General features: G+C 42.1%; 1 protein-coding gene across 1 annotated transcript in view; it reads left to right on the forward strand.

Annotated features, from left to right (window-relative positions):
• The window catches only part of CUBN (cubilin), a 129,128-nt gene that overhangs the window by 37,470 nt on the left and 75,376 nt on the right, over positions 1 to 16,282 (forward strand). The window contains exons 23-28 of the mRNA XM_028750285.2: positions 963 to 1,149; positions 1,643 to 1,803; positions 2,801 to 2,982; positions 5,762 to 5,918; positions 6,883 to 7,070; positions 15,607 to 15,766. Coding sequence (XP_028606118.2) covers positions 963 to 1,149; positions 1,643 to 1,803; positions 2,801 to 2,982; positions 5,762 to 5,918; positions 6,883 to 7,070; positions 15,607 to 15,766 — 1,035 coding nt within the window. The remainder of the gene's footprint in view (positions 1 to 962; positions 1,150 to 1,642; positions 1,804 to 2,800; positions 2,983 to 5,761; positions 5,919 to 6,882; positions 7,071 to 15,606; positions 15,767 to 16,282) is intronic.

Here is a 16,282-nt window from a genome sequence, read left to right on the forward strand (position 1 = left end):
CTACTTTGCAATGGGAAACCTCAAACTGGGGCTCCGTCTGCACAAGATGGATATATTTTAATGCTTGAATCAGGGCCTAGGTTTTCTCCCTAGCACAGCATTTCCCAGCTTGACATTCATTGCCAGCCTTTGCTCACTCAAAATCCAAGGACTAAGTAAGATCTCCTCTTCCCTGACATCATCAGTCACTAGCTACGGCCCTGTTGAGAGAAGGCAAGCCTCAATTAATCATGGGCTAGTTACAGCCAGGCGTGAATTCTGCATTCCTCCCTATGTGGGGCTGCCAGCTGTTAAGCACACTAGCCAACTGGATTGCTGTTTGAAGCTTATTTGTCCCAAACCTACCTCCACGCAACACCTGAGCTCAGGAAGATGGATCAGGGGCTGCAGGGCAGCTTATGTGTTTTTGATCTCCACCTCCCATCACACCTGACTGTTGGATGGGCTGGCTGGGGCTGATGGGAGCTGGAGTCAAGATTAGTTGGGGAAGGGCCACAGGTCAGAGAAGGTTGCTCTGACATCAAGTGTTCTGTGAACCTTGTGCCCGGGTCGTTTTTGCCCCTGCCATTATCTCTCGCTAGCTATGTGAACCTGTCCTGATTTGGTCTTGCAGAAAAGAAAACAGCAGAAAGGAACTTGGTTTGAGCTGAGGATGAAGTCCTTACTATCCCTTGTTTATTATTATTATTTTTATTAATAAAAACTTTTTTGTCTAGATGAAATTTCTGTAAGTCATATATAAATAGGTGAAATCTTCTTTGAATCTCCGGTCTTGATAGATGCATTTTAGCTTAAAGCAGTAGCAAAGAACAAGCAAAAATAGCTCATTTTGGGGGGAGGTGGTGGTTAGTAACAGGGGTTGTTTCTAACTCTTTGTATCCTATGAAGATCTTTTCAATGAGGCCAAGATTTCCAATGTCTTTTAAACATTGCCCGCCTGTTTCGTTCCATTTCCTTTCAAGTCTGTTCACATGAGTACACGGAGGCGACCGGTGAGTTAACATCTCCAAACTATCCTGGCCACTATCCCAACCGAATGACATGCATCTACAGGATCCGCGTGGGGAACAACAAACAGATTGCTTTGCACTTCACCAACTTCTCTTTGGAGGAAGGGGCCAGGTGTTCAAGTGATTACGTAGAACTCAGGCAAGTTTCTGAGATCTTCATAGTAATATCTTACAGGTTCATGAATCCACTTCACCTTGTAATGTACCTAAGATGCTCCCTCTTCCAGCCGCTATCCCTGAACACCATACACTAAATATCCATTGCAACATAAGGAGCTGTCTTCTACCTGGTCTGGCTGATTGTCCATTGACCCCAGTACTGTCTACTGTGATTGGCAGTGGGTCTCAGGCATATCATCTTTCCATCACTGCTACCTGATCCTTTTAACAAGGAGACACCAGGGGGGCTGCAGAGTTGTGGGGCTGTGCTGCTCACCTCACCTCCCTCCAGCTGCTTTGCTGCTGCAGAACGGGACAGAGAGGGCAGTGTCAGTGAGCTTGAACTCCATCACTGGGGAGCTGACCCAGGAAAGCCCCTGCCCCACATTCCCACCAACTGCAGCTCTTTTGGTGATTGAACACACAGCAGGGTTTCCTTTTAACCATCATTGTGCGGTTCCTCCTGATTGCAGAGATGGAGGTTACGAGACATCGCCATTGCTTGGGAAATACTGCGGCTCAGCGTTGCCTCCAGTGACAATCTCCCAGAGTAACAAACTGTGGATAAAGTTTGAAAGTGATTTTTTGCATACGAGCACTGGATTCTCAGCTTACTGGGATGGAACATCAACAGGTAAAATCAGAACGCCAGATAAAGGAAGCGGTGTCTATTACTGTCAGATAGGGAGAAAGATATTTGAATAAAGCTCTTGGGCCTTTCTTATTGGGATCTGTGGGTGAGACTATAATCGGGTCCATTTGCCTGCTGAGGACAGCAAACAGGGCCTCTTCAGTGGTGGCGCCACAATGGTGGAACTCCCTCCCAAAGGAGGCCCGCCAGGGTTCAGTTATGCCTATGCTAAAGATGCTGGGGAAAATGTAGGCAGGCAGAAATAGTTTTGGGTTTTAATATTTAGAATGTTGCATGCTATAATTTCTTACATTAATGGTGTGACCTTTCCATAAGCCACCTGGGCTTTTGCTTAAAAAAAAAAGCAAAGTACTGTATACGTTTTATAAATGTGTAAATCTGTCAACTGCTATCGATTTCAGTATTGAATGCTGTTCTATTGACATTCTTAATTTGGTTTTTAAGATATTCATAGATTGATTTTATTGCATGCTAAGCCCCCTTGATGCATCTGATGGAAATACTGTCAAATAAGTAAATAACTAGTGGCAAGAAGGGGCCATGAAACTGCTGGTCCATTAGGATGAAAGGGACACTGCCTCACCAAACTAGGCTCCTTTGGGAGAAAGGGCAGGGTATAAATTCACTCAATAATTCTATGATTCTACAATTCTACAATCCCTTGGGGAAATTTATGGTCTCTTCTTGATGGAAGTGAAATTACTGATTACTACCAGCCCAGCTTTCCTTCCTCAGTGATGATACTTTGGCCTCTTGCCCTCCTGCCACTTAACCTTTGGTCACATTCTTGGTATCATCCAGAGCCACTGATTTTCAAACTACCAGTTCCCTGAATAGAAAATGTTGCATGGCATATACCACTTTCCTCCAATGTGGATGCAAAATGTTAAGGATTTCTCCTTTACTGGGCATGCACTTTGGACCTTAACAGAGGTTGGTCAACGTGGCTGAGCTGTATTTTCTTTGTACTTGTTTTCAGGTTGTGGTGGAACCCTTGCAACTTCTTCTGGAATCTTTACATCTCCCAACTATCCATTGCCTTACTACCACAATTCAGAATGCTACTGGCTCCTCAAGTCAAGTCATGGAAGCCCTTTTGAACTCCAGTTTGATCAGTTCCACCTAGAGTCTCATTCAAGTTGTCAATATGACTATGTTGCTGTATGTACAATGGCTTATTTCCCCCCCAATAAGATTGATTCTCCCCAAGGATGGTCAGTAAGAATCATGGCACTATGTGGCTTGCTCTGGAGCAGCTTTCCTCAGCTTTCAGCCCTCCAAATTTGTTGGACTACATCTCCCATCACCAGTAACCATTGGCCATGCTGGCTGGGGCTGATGGGAATACTAGGGACTGTTCTAGAGATATTAAAGAAAAAGAGACCTTCAACACCAATAGAACAATTCTCCACTAATAACCAGTTTACACAATGCCTTTTTTCTTTACAAAAATATTCCAAGCCACCCAGTGCCTGGGGGAAGGTTCCACCATGGTGGCAGGAACTGTTGCCCATAGCTATGTATGGATGTCATTTCCACCCCTCATTTTACCATTACTTAGTCACAGGGGACACAGCCCTGGAGTTGCAATTTCCCCTATCCAAACTTCTTCCTAATCGAGAACTTTTCATTCTTGGCCATATTGGGCACTTTTACTCTATATGCAGTCAGTCACTATGGTTGGTCTCAACTGTTCTAGGAAAGAAGAGTGCAAAGAAGTAAAGTAGAGAAGAAAAGAAAAGAAAAAAGAAAAGAAAAAAAGAGTCCTTCTGGTTGCTGTCCGAGTTCCAGTTGCTCCTTTTAGCCCCAAGAATGAGACTATAAATGTGGCTAAAGCAAGAATGGGGAGCCCATGGCCCTTCAGATGTTGTCCAAGTCCCATCATCCCCAACCATTCATTATACCAGTGGGGCTGATGGGAGTTGGTCCAACAGCATCTGGAGGTCCTCAGCCTTGGCTTTCCCCTTAGCTGCTGAGTCCAGTGTTGGGGCCACTATCATGAAGTGGGGGAACAGGGAAATAGCTTCCCTCTCTAATAATAATAATAATAATAATAATAATAATAATAATAATAATAATAATAATAATAATAAATTATTATTTATCTCCCGCCCATCTGGCTGAGTTTCCCCAGCCACTTTGGGCGGCTTCCAATCAAGTGTTAAAAACCATACAGCATTAAATATTAAAAACTTCCCTAAACAGGTTTATGGGTTTGGGAGCAAACTGCTACTGTTATAACTCCCCCCCCCCCCCATGACTGATCTTTTCCCTTCTACACTGTCCCTTCCTAGAGCTAGGATCAAGTTTGGAAGTCAGTAGTCAGTGATTTTCTCCATGCCATGGTGAAGGATAGGCAGGGACTTCAGTCGATGTTCCTTCATAAAGTGTGCCATCACTTTAAGAAATTCTAGAATGCGTTCTGCCACTTAAATTTCGCTTCCACAGGGAGCTGTCTTCTGTAAAGATGAACATTTTTCAGCCTGAGCGGGAATGTGTCTTGCACATCAGGCTGTTAGCAAAATGCTTTAATGAATTATAAGAACAAAGGCAGCGAGTTCCCTAACAAGAACTCCATTGTCTGTCCATATTCAAATTGTTATATAAATGACCTGAGTATTTTTCTTAATAATTAGAGCATTAGAATATTTTTTACCCCCTGGTGAATGCCCCCCCCCCAAGAAAACAACAACAATCAGCATCCAAATGCTGGACATTCCAGCCACTTCTGTTATTCCTGAAAGCGCATATGAGTCTGGCAAATATTTGAACAGTCAGCATTATCCTAATAGTGCTTATGAGCAGGGTCATGCCGAAGTTTTATGAGGTTTGATTCTGATGAAAATTGCCATGTCACGGTGGTCTAACCAAAAGTCCCTTCCATTCTTTCATACACCTTTCCAGTACCTGTGTCTAGCCACTGGCCTGGTTTGCATGACTTCGTAAGTCAAACTCTGGGCTCCCAGAGAAGAGCCTGCAACCACTTTGCTTCCAACCATGGGAACGCTTGGTTAAAGTGTCTCCTTGCTAGCCACAAACTGCAACCAGGAAGAAACTATGGCTGCGTTTCATGTTGAGCGAGGAGACAGCTTAACTTTGAGACCAGGTTCAGATCACACACTAAGCCAAACCTCATCTCCACATGGCCATAGCTGTCAACGTTTCCCCTTCTCAAAGGGAAATTCCCTTATTCTGAATAGGATTCCTCTCAAGAAAAGGAAAAGTTGACAGCTATGCACATGGCATGGGATTTAAAAAAACCAGGGCGTAGCAAAGTGGCTGACAGCTGAATGTCTGCATGGCTCCAGTAAGCCATGATTTCACTTACTGTAGCATGACATACAAATACAGCCATGGTTTCTCTGCAGCTACTTTTGCACCCGTTTTCTTGTTTTTGCTTTTCATCATGGTGTTATCCTGGCTATTCAGATATCACATCAGGAAAAGTGGCACATAAATACAGCAAAATAAATAAATTACAGCACCAGGATGAAATAATTGCCAAAACAGATTCAGGTAGGTAGCTGACGCAGTTGAAGTAAATTAAAAAATTTAAAAAATTGTCCAGTAGGACCTTAGAGACCAACTAAGTTTGTTCTGGGTATAAGCTTTTGTGTGCATGCTACTGGATAATTTTTAATTTTTTTAATTTATTTATGCCAAAACAGAAACATCCCACAGCAGACATCTCATGGTATCGTGAATCAAATATGTGTCTGTCTAGCCTTGTGTGAGTTCAATTAGCCGTACCCCATGGATTGTACAATAGGATTGCAGTATGTTCAACATGTGCTCATTTGCATACATTCTTGAGGAAATATGAGATTAATTCCCACTGCACTGCACATCTACCCCATGCTAAAAATTATCTATGATCAATTTAGCAGTCAGATAATATTTGTTTTTACTTCTATGTTTCTATTGCCCTATAACTATATAGGTCTATGATGGCAACAGTACCAATGCTAAGATGCTGGGCAAATTTTGCGATGACCAGATACCACCCACCCTCCACTCTACTGGGGACAGTTTGTATGTAAAACTAAGGACAGATGCCACTTTGGGAGGAGGAGGTTTCTTTGCTCGTTATAAGCAGAGTAAGTACTAACAATTAGATTTCCGTAACATGAATGTGGCAACCAGTTCCGGCTATCTCTGTGCACATACCTTTGCTGATCCAAGTTAAAAAGTTCCTTCCTCATTTCTATTTATTCAAGTGTGTAATGACAAGACCAAGAAACATGACCATGAAGTTGAACTTCAGACCAAATTTTAAACCCTAGTGGCCATGTTTGGCCTGCAGGTCAGAGGTTCCCTACTCTTTCTATATAGGATACACGGTATCCCATTTTGTTCCTTCTCTATTTTTTCCTTTCCCCCATCCCATCTTTCCCTCCCACCCCCATAAAAGAATGTTGGTAGTACTACTCCTGTGATCCAGCTTGTTATGAAGATTTGCTTAAACCAGAAACTTGTCCTATGAGACAATGATGATAAACTGTATATAATATATTGTCTGGGATGGACATAGCAGATGTTTTAAGATAGCATTCTCTCTCTCTCTCTCTCTCTCTCTCTCTCTCTCTCTCTCTCTCTCTTTCTTCAAATACATGTTTATAAAGCCACTGAGATTTTTGGAAAGAGTGTTGGGGGATATTACATAAGAGATGATGAAATAGGTGGGATTCTCCTCTACAAAATATCTGTGACTCTCATTGTTACTTATAGACATTACAGTTGTACCTTAGTTTTCGAACACCTTGTTACTCGCACATTTCGGCTCCTGAACGATCTAAACCCGAAATGAGTGTTCCAGTTTTTGAACTTCTTCTGGAAGCCAAATGCCCAGCGGGGCTTCTGCAGATTCCGATTGGCTGCAGGGGCTTCCTGCAGTCAATCAGAAGCTGCTCTTTGGTCTCCGAACGTTTTGGAAGTTCTGGAACGAATTCTGTTCAACTTCCAAGGTATGACTGTATTATTGTTGGTTGATGCTTTGAAGATATAGAACAGAAAACTTTAGAAAGTATAACCTTTCCCCCCTCCCCAAATGTTTTTCACAAGTTTGCCAGGGTGTGGTCATTGCCAACCGTAGCCAAGGCATCTTGGAGAGTTTGAACTACCCTAATAAGTATCCTCCGGATTCACTTTGCACCTGGACCATCCAAACTACAACTGGCAATACACTCAACTACAGCTTCTCAGACTTTAGCACAGAAGGAGGAGAAAACTGTGGGCGTGACCATTTAAAGGTATGAAGAAAATATTTCCTGTTTTGCATATGGTGTTGAAAGAGGATCTATCAAAAAAAGGAACAAGGGCAAATCGAGAAGGAACTCTATTTGTTTGAGTTATCAAAGGGGAAGATATTTGAGCTTGAAAGAAGCCTACTAAACTAAATGCTGATTCACACTGTGTTTGAAATGCATGACTTTTTAACATGGATAATTTGTAAAACTGCACACCCTTCCACAAATGCCCTTTGCCTCTTTTTTTATTTTGTATTGAATTTTTAAAGCATACAATACAACAAAAAACAAACTAATCTGAATAAAAAGAAGAAAAGAAAGAAAAACAAAGCCCTCTTTCACAGGTAGATCTTAACCCTTGTCTCACACAGAAGGCGTAGACCCTCCCAGCTCTCATCTGGGAGCTTCCCTTTCTTCTCCCAGCTGCCCAATCTGGAGAGATCTTCCCTTCCCTGCCTCTCACACAGGGTCCCTCACCAACCAACCATCACTTTCATCTGCAGAAATGCCCTTTGCTTCTTCTGTCACCCTCCCCAGCCCTATTTTTTCTCGGGCTGCCACTGATGAATGCGTTTCTGCTCCTCCACTTTATGTACTATTAGAAAATATCTTAATACTTCAGTGACACTCAAAGCAAACATTACCACCAGTAGATCCTTGTTTATGTTTTCTACTTTCTACAGATATAGTCAGTGATTTAAAGTTTGAGGTAAGTCTCCAAGGCATTGGTTCCTCTAAAACATGGGTTGCCAATGTGGCACCCAGGGGCACCCTCAGAGGCCTTCCACAGCACTCAGTGGGGTCTCCTCATCGGCTCCTTCTAGGCATGAAAGAATCATTCTGTTGTAGCTAATAGAATGGGCTGTGGTGTGTGCTTGGTCATGGCATGTGTGAGTGGGGCCCATGACAGTTCCCTAGTTTGCAAATAGGGATGGGGAGACATTCAGTTCACTTTTTATTTAAATGTTAACTTGCCATATCCACATTTTCTGAAACACAATGAGAACCAGAGCACAGCCCCCACTTTCAAATTTGCACTTCTCCAAATTTTGCAATGCAATTATCCAGCCAAGTCTTATTCTTCTTTGGCAATCACTCATAGCCAAGTAAGATTGTCTTCCATAAACATGGTTTTAACAGTGATTGTGGAGGCCAATTCTGGATCCACACGTCCTTCCACAGTGGGGACATAGGTTCCCGGGCGGGAGTTGATCACAGTGAGGGTTTGCTAAGCATGCCTTCTTCTTAGTATGTTTCTCCCTTTTGTCCTAAGTTTGAGCATCTTCAGAGCCCATGACACCTTTGGGAAAGGCTGCTCTCCAGTTGGAGCGCTTGCAGGCCAGTGTTTCCCAGTTGTCAGTGTTTGAGAGCCAGTGTGGTGTAGTGATTAAGAGCGGTAGTCTCGTAATCTGGTGAACCGGGTTCGCATCTCTGCTCCTCCACATGCAGCTGCTGGGTGACCTTGGGCTAGTCACACTTCTTTGAAGTCTCTCAGCCTCACTCACCTCACAGAGTGTTTCTTGTGAGGGAGGAAGGGAAAGGAGAATGTTAGCCGCTTTGAGACTCCTTAGGGTAGTGATAAAGCGGGATATCAAATCCAAACTCTTCTTCTTCTTCTTATACTACATTTTTTTAAAGATTTGCCTTGAGACAGTCTTTAAACCTCTTTTGTTGCATTACACTTTCCATTTTTAAGTTCGGAATAGAGTAGTTGCTTTGGAAGACACCCGAACAACGTGACCAGTCCCACAAAGTTGATGTTGAAGAATCATTGCTTTGACACTGGTGATCTTTGCATTTTTGTAACGTGTACAAAAATGCATATGCTAGGATGAAGTGTTGTGTAAATGCATATATCCATGAAAATAATACACAAAAACACATATTAGGTGGAAATGCTGTGCAAAAATGTGTATATTAGGTAAAATTGCAGAGAAGAATGTATGTAGAAGAAGAAACTTGAATGAGAATTATGGTGTGTGTCTTTTCCCCTCAATCACAAACTGATGTGGAAATGTGGAAAACTGAATATCAAATTGTCACAATGAGAAGCTGAGAGAAACTGAATGTGGCATATTCATCCAACCCCATTTGTGCCCATGGACCTCAAAATGTTGGCAAGCCCTGCTCTGAAACCAGGGAGACCAATGCTTATGTATCTGATCCTGACATGGTTAAGAAATTTTCTACCTGGCAATCTGAAAGCAGAACTTAAAACCGCCATAGTAATGTAAAGGATGCAAGAGAAAGATGGTCTCTAATTACAGCAAACCTCAGATGACTAAGAGCTCCAAATGCTTCAAAATGCCTCCATGAGGGTGGTTTTACTCTGAGACATGCAAGTCCCACAGTGAATGACTAATAGCTTATTTTTAGTTGCAGTTTTTCTTCAGCTGCCACACCCTGCCTTTTCAGGGCAACGTGATTAAAACGTACAACGGGGCAACTGTGAAGTATCAGTGTAGCTAATTCAGTTGCTCCCATTTTGGTTTTGGTTGTGTGTGTGTTTTAACAAATGTCCTGTGTATTGTGAACCTTAGAAATAAGAGGCTTCATGCTTCAGTGGCTTGCAGAATCATAGAATTGTAGAGTTGTCCAACCCCCTGCAATGCAGGGATCTTCAGCCCAACGTGGGGCTCAAACCTATGGCCATGCTCTACCAACCAAGCTATACTAGCTATTGCATGTAGCAAAATGCTAGTCGGGTATAACAAGCCTGCAGTTAATTCAGATGGAATACTCAGTAGAATTATGGGAATGTTCATAGGCTTCGTATTCTTGGTTTGATGTGCCATAGTCTCACTTAGAACCATAGAACTGCCGAGGTGGAAGGGTCCACCAAAAGCCATCTAGTCCAATCCATTGCAGTGGAACAAACTCAGCTAAAAAATCCCCGACAGAATCCTGTTTAAAAACCTCCAGTTAAGGAAAGTTCACCACTTTCTGATAGTCCCTTCCACTGTTAAAAAGCTGTCTGGTAGTCAATGAGAGCCAGCAGAGAGAGAGATGGGGGTTCTCAGATGTATCACCAGCATACATCTGTCCCTGGAGGAACCATAAAGGAAGCCTGCATTAACCTCTCTTAATACACTTGGAATCCTTGCATGCTCAGCCACATTTTATCACTGCTTAATCCAATTGAACTGTGGGATTCGCTCCCACAAGATACAGCAATGGCTGCTGACTTGGACGACTTTAAAAGGGAATTGGATCAGTTCCTGAAGTATAAGGCTACCAGTCCTATTGGCCATTAGGAATGAGCAAATCAGCCAGTTTCATTTTCTCATTGTTCCAGACTTAGGTTCAGTATTCTGAATTCCCACACCAATTTACAAAAGTCCTCATAAATATTCACCAACATTTTAGTTCAAATTTCCCCTAATATACACAGGTTTGTATGCATTATTGCAAAGTATTTCCCTCTAGGATAATGCCCTGTTGTATATTATTGTTACAAATATATCCATGTTTATGCACACTTTACATCGGTATATGCATTTTTGTACTTAGGAGACCAGCACTGCAAAATTCAGAAAAGTACACACACACACACACACACACACACACATGCAGCGTAATTTCATTTTTGAATGGGAATTGAATCCATTTCCCCAACCCGCGCCATTGCATCTCTACTGGTCATGATGGTTACACGGTATCTCAAGGATGAGATATCTTGTGCCTCTGATTAGCAGTCATGGGAATCACAAGCAGGAGATAGCTACTGTGCTCCTCTTCCGTTTATGAAATTCCCAGAAATATCTGTGGGAAATGGGAGACTCTAGCTACGATTCATTCTCTTTGAGATATAAAGCATGTTTTAAAACCAAAGTGATGTGAAGCAAAACTTGGAGAGGTCAAGTGACTGGAATGAGCGAATTATTCACAAATTCCTTTTCACTTTGAAGGGGGGAAACCTCACTGCTAAAAAATGCAGCTTTCCTTCTGAAACTATGAGAAGGCAATCTGTGGTATTTCCTGCAGGGTGGTTTTGAACGGGCACAGGGTTGTGCCAGTGCAGTTCTCAAAACAACATCCTTGGCTTGGGTGCATACTGACCTTTAGCCTGCCTAGCAGATCAATATCAGCTCTGTTATATTTGCTAAGGATTAGCAGAATTTAATAGCTTTGTTATTCACCACTCTCAGTGAGCCAAAGGATGCCAGCCGATCGTGAATATTCCTAAGATATTTATGAAATGAAAACTAAGTCGGTCTGAGAAGTAGACTCTGCTGGAGGCTGCTGAAGAAACAAAGAGGAAGGCTAAATCTGCAAATTTCAAATGGCAGGCTGGAGGAATAGCTGATGCTGTTGCCAGTGGTGCAGCTAGATAATTTCAATCCCTGGACTTAGTGGGCCTCCTCTCTGTTTAGATGTCCTTGTGTGTTTCGTTCAGTTATGAAGCACACCCTCCAGCAACATCTGGAGGGCCGCAGATTCCCCAGCCCTGGTGTAAGTCATTTAGCAATAGTTAGAAGATGAGAAGGATGGTGACTCAGTCATGGTGTGCTTTTTAATCAACTGCTTCCTCTTTATGCTCTCACATTCTCCAGTTGGGGTTGCCCATCTGTACCAAAGTCTCTATCGGGCATTGAGCCATTATATTCATTTCCTCTAGCTGAGCATTTCCCAAGACAAGGATATATTTCTGTATTGGGTGTAAAGCAGCAGCTGGACTTATTACTGCTTTTTGCTAACCCCTGGAGTGCCTGTTTGGTGAGCTGCCACATGGAGCAAGGCCAAATGTGCCCAAATACAGCCATTCTTCAAAATTCACACTTCTCCAAATTTTGCAATACAATTATTGTCCAGTCAAGGAGTGTAGACCAAAATGCATATACTTGGATAAAGTGTGTGGGAAAGTACATCTATTAATGAAAGTAACATATAATAGCACACAAAAATGCAAGTGTCAGATGTGCCATTTATTATGGCTTTTTTATTGCAAAACTCTGGGTTCAAGGTCTTTTTGGGAAAAGGGAGGGGAGTACAAATGCAACTATGTAATAACCATGTGTTAAATTATAACTGTAATAATAGCTTTCAAGCCTTTTAAGTAGAGATCTTTCCCAGGCTGTTTCTGTATTGGAATTATTTTTAGATGTTTTATCATTTGTGTGTTTGCCATCCTGGGTTCCTGTGGAAGGAAGGGCAGAATAATAATAATAATAATAATAATAATAATAATAATAATAATAATATAGCCTTGCTTCTTCCTGCTCTTAAGATGTAAGCCAGCAATCACTATCATGATGCCCATGTGTCCTTCAGGTCTTCCCCTTGCACTCATGAAGCCTCTGAGACCCCCATCTCCCTACTCACTGCCCCCATGGTCATGAGGTGTTGGGTGTGGTTCTCTTTTTCTCTCTTGAGGAGGCCACAGAGCTGAAGAAAGAATGTGGAAAAGAGACTCCTTCCCATTTCCTCTTTCAGCTCTGCATACTTTTCAAGGCTCAGATTAATTATACTGTCTTCTATTTACCCAAATCCCTTGGGAAAATAAAGTGTGTATGGAGCCCACAGCACTCACTCGGAATTCTAAATGTGCCCATGGGCTTAAAAAGGTTGCCGACCCCTGATGGAAGCCATAAATAAAAAGGCCCATTTGAAGACCTTAAGGCAAGATATAGAAATGACTTAAGATACAAATATCTCTATGGCAGTACTAAATTCAGTTGTGTTGGCTCTTGGCTGTGCTTTACTGAGGACTTGAATTATGCCTGAGATGTTCAAAATTCTTCACGAAAATGCACAGCTGTTCTTTTCCTTTAGGAAGCGGGACCGCTTCACAAATGCCTGTAACCCTAGCTCTTGCCTCACTCTCGAACAGTTAACAGCTGTCTCGCCGTTTTCATTTGAATTTCCTGTGAATAACTGTCCCGCTCTGAGAACCAAATTGGAAGCAGTACGACATGAAGTGGTTTCTATGGCAACCATTATTTATTTGAAAATGGCTGGTTTGTTTTGATAGAAACTGCGTAGAAGTACGAAGTTTCTGCTGTCTGAGATCAAGTTTAGGAAAGAATTACGAGGGGGGTGTTCACCACCTCCGCAAGGATTTTTACCACAGCCTAACTTCTGTTGTCTTTGCATTATGTTTACCAACTGGCTGGCAGTTCATTTCTGCAACCAATGGAAGGTGTTCACATTAGTGTTTAAAGCTCTGAACAAATTAGACTCCAATCATTTGAAATACTACCTCCTTCCTTTCTGTTGGTTGTTAAACTCAGCAAGGATGGCCATCTTGGTAGGTCTAGTGACCTCAGAAGTTTGGGGGTGGCAGCCCAAGAGAGGGCATTTTTTTGAAGCAGCCCCTAAGCTGTAGAATTCTCTCCCTTCATAAATGTTATGGCATATTTCCTGTGTAGTTGGCACTTCCTCCCTCCCTCCCCACACCCACTATGTTTCTCAACTGTAATTTGTTTTAGAATCATAGAATCATAGATCTAAAACCACCACAAGAATCATCTAGTCCAACTCCAGTGCAGGAATCTTTTGCCCAACGTGGGGCTCAAACCCACGACCCTGAGATTAAGAGGCTCATGCCCTACTGACTGAGCTATCCCAGCTAAACTGATTTTAACTGATTTTTATATTGCATTTTTAAATTGTTGCAACCTTCCCTCATGGTGAAGGGTGGTTAAGAAATCTTAATACATAACAACAACAGCACAATATATTGGTGCAAATTCCCCGACTGACACTCCCCCCCCCCCCAGAAGGAGAAAACAAGAGGGTTCAATAGGCGGTTTTGTTTAGTACCATTGGCCTTGGCTATATCATAGCGGTCTTGGGGTGGCTTGCTTGTTTTATCTGTTGTTTAACTTTTTATTATTTTATCAAGGAGCATTTTGTACTGGTTTTATGAATTTTATTGTATTTCCTCCTAATCTCAATTTGGAGAAGTGGTCCAGAAAGGTACCATGGTTGATGGTACTGAGAGTCACTGAGACAACTAACTGAGTAGCACGGTCCCTCCCATCTATTCAACAACGACAAATGCCTTTTCTACCTTCATTTACTTCAAATGGTTTTAGATGGCAATGCATATTGTTTCACTTGCTTCAATATGTGTCAAGCCAGCCCGGCTCATCTTGCAAACTTTGATCCTGAATTTCTGCTCCATACTCTTGCCCTAAGGCAATTGTTAGTTTCAGCTTCCCTCATTTCTTCAATCCTAAATTCGGTTCTGTACATTTCTGCAGCAATTTCTCCCTCTCTCCTCCCATCTCTCTCTCTCTGTGTGCATGTTTTTAAAAATCCTCATGAAAATTCACCAGCATTTTTAGGGCTAATTTCTCCTCATAAAAACATTTTTGTACGCAGCTGTGACTAATATACACCGTTTTGCAAGCACCTTTCCCCAATATACTGCATTTTATATGTTATTTTCACAGATATATGCATACTTCCTCCTAATGTATGTGTTTCTGTGCACATTGTTTGATTGAGGAACTGCATTGCAAAACTCGGAGACGTGCATAATTGTGCTTTGGTTTGCATGCAGGTTTGAAAAGTGTGATTTGGTAGTTCATTAAATGTGAACAAAATTGATTTTCTTTCCCATACCTACCTGAGGGCTCAGCAATACGGGGGGGGGGGGGGGTCACAAAAAGGAAGGGGAGGAGTGATTTGTCGTGCAGGGAGAGGACTATTTGAAAAGTAGATGCTCCAAGATAGTCATCCCACCCCCCATAGAAGTTTCTATTGAAATTCTGAAAAAGAGCATGCCAATGTCTTAGCAATGGGGGTATTCAAACATCATTTCTATGGCAAGCCTTTGCTGGACTGTCTCAGAATGACAGAAACCATGAGTCAGAAAATCAAAAGAGTACCACTGTAGGGCACAATCACAATAGAAGGTGAATGCTTCTCCAGACTTCAAGTACAAATATTTACTAATACAGAGTTAAATTCGTGCTTCTCATTGTGGCAGTAACTAATGCTGTAAAATTATATGCTTAAAATAGAAGTCAGGGTACATTGAACTTTCCATTTAAGAACAACAACACAACCTTGTTGATTTTCTTACACTCCTCCCCCCCCCCATACTTAAAGCAGTGTATTCTTATTTGTGGGGGAGATTTCCCTATAGGAGTAAAGCATTTGTGTTGTGAGCTTTCCAAAGGCATTTGATTATTAGAAGCCAAAAGCTGAGCTAGGTGGCACTTTGATATTATCTGACAAGGCACTTCTTAATGTTTTTTCAGGAGACCAAACACTGCAGGTACTTCTTCCCTAAACAGATAATTAACCAATAGATCTCATGTGTTACTTATTGCACTATAGAATATTAGATCACCCAGAGGTGGCCAGGGTGTCAAGGGATCAGGAAACCACCTGCATTTCAGCCCCTGACAAACTACTGGATTAGTGTTGGGTTTTTTTAAACAAATCAGCCACATTTTTTGCAACACATCTGGATGATACCTGAGACATGCAATGCAGATGATTACTATTCCTTTTAAATGTCCACTTCAAAAAACTGGTATCAAGTTGGTGATCTATTTCCATTTCATTTCCTTATGCTTGATTTCAGCTTTATGATGGACCCAATGCCCAATCCAGCCTGATAGGCACGTTCTGTGGCAATACTGATGTCCCAGCTGGAGGCACAACAGGCTCCAGCCTTCATGTGGTGTTTTTCTCTGATAAAATAGGCGAATCCACAGGATTTCAGATGTTATGGCATGTAAATGGTAAGTCAACAAAATTTCTCTCATTTCGTTTCACACAAAATTTGTTCCTCAAGTGCTATCTCAGAATTTGTCCCTTTTTTCTGTGGTGGTATTGACTAGCATCAAGTATTGTCACCTCTGGTTTTTTGTTTTGTTTTGCTGCCTGGGGGAGCCATTTTTGTGCCATCACCAACAGCACTTTTATCAAGACATGAGTACCAGTACCTCATTTTTTAACACACATACACACCCCAACAGCACTGCTCAAAATTCTAGAAATATTTGTTAGAAGAGGCTGATAATTTGAGTTTATGCGTACCAGGAGATTCTGTCACGCTTTCTGTTCAGAATACCTCACACCTGGTATGCCACACTGTTGACTGCAGGACCATTAGTGCCCCAATGTCCCTGTGCACCATGGGATGCCATGCACTCTGTTGACCAAGCCAGCATGCAATGCATTAATAGCCATGTCGATGCAAATTTTGTTTGCCTTTCTTCTTCTCTTGCATTTGAGGAAACATGGCTGTACATAAG

The sequence above is a fragment of the Podarcis muralis genome, chromosome 12, assembly GCF_964188315.1.
Source record: "Podarcis muralis chromosome 12, rPodMur119.hap1.1, whole genome shotgun sequence".
NCBI lineage: Eukaryota > Metazoa > Chordata > Lepidosauria > Squamata > Lacertidae > Podarcis > Podarcis muralis.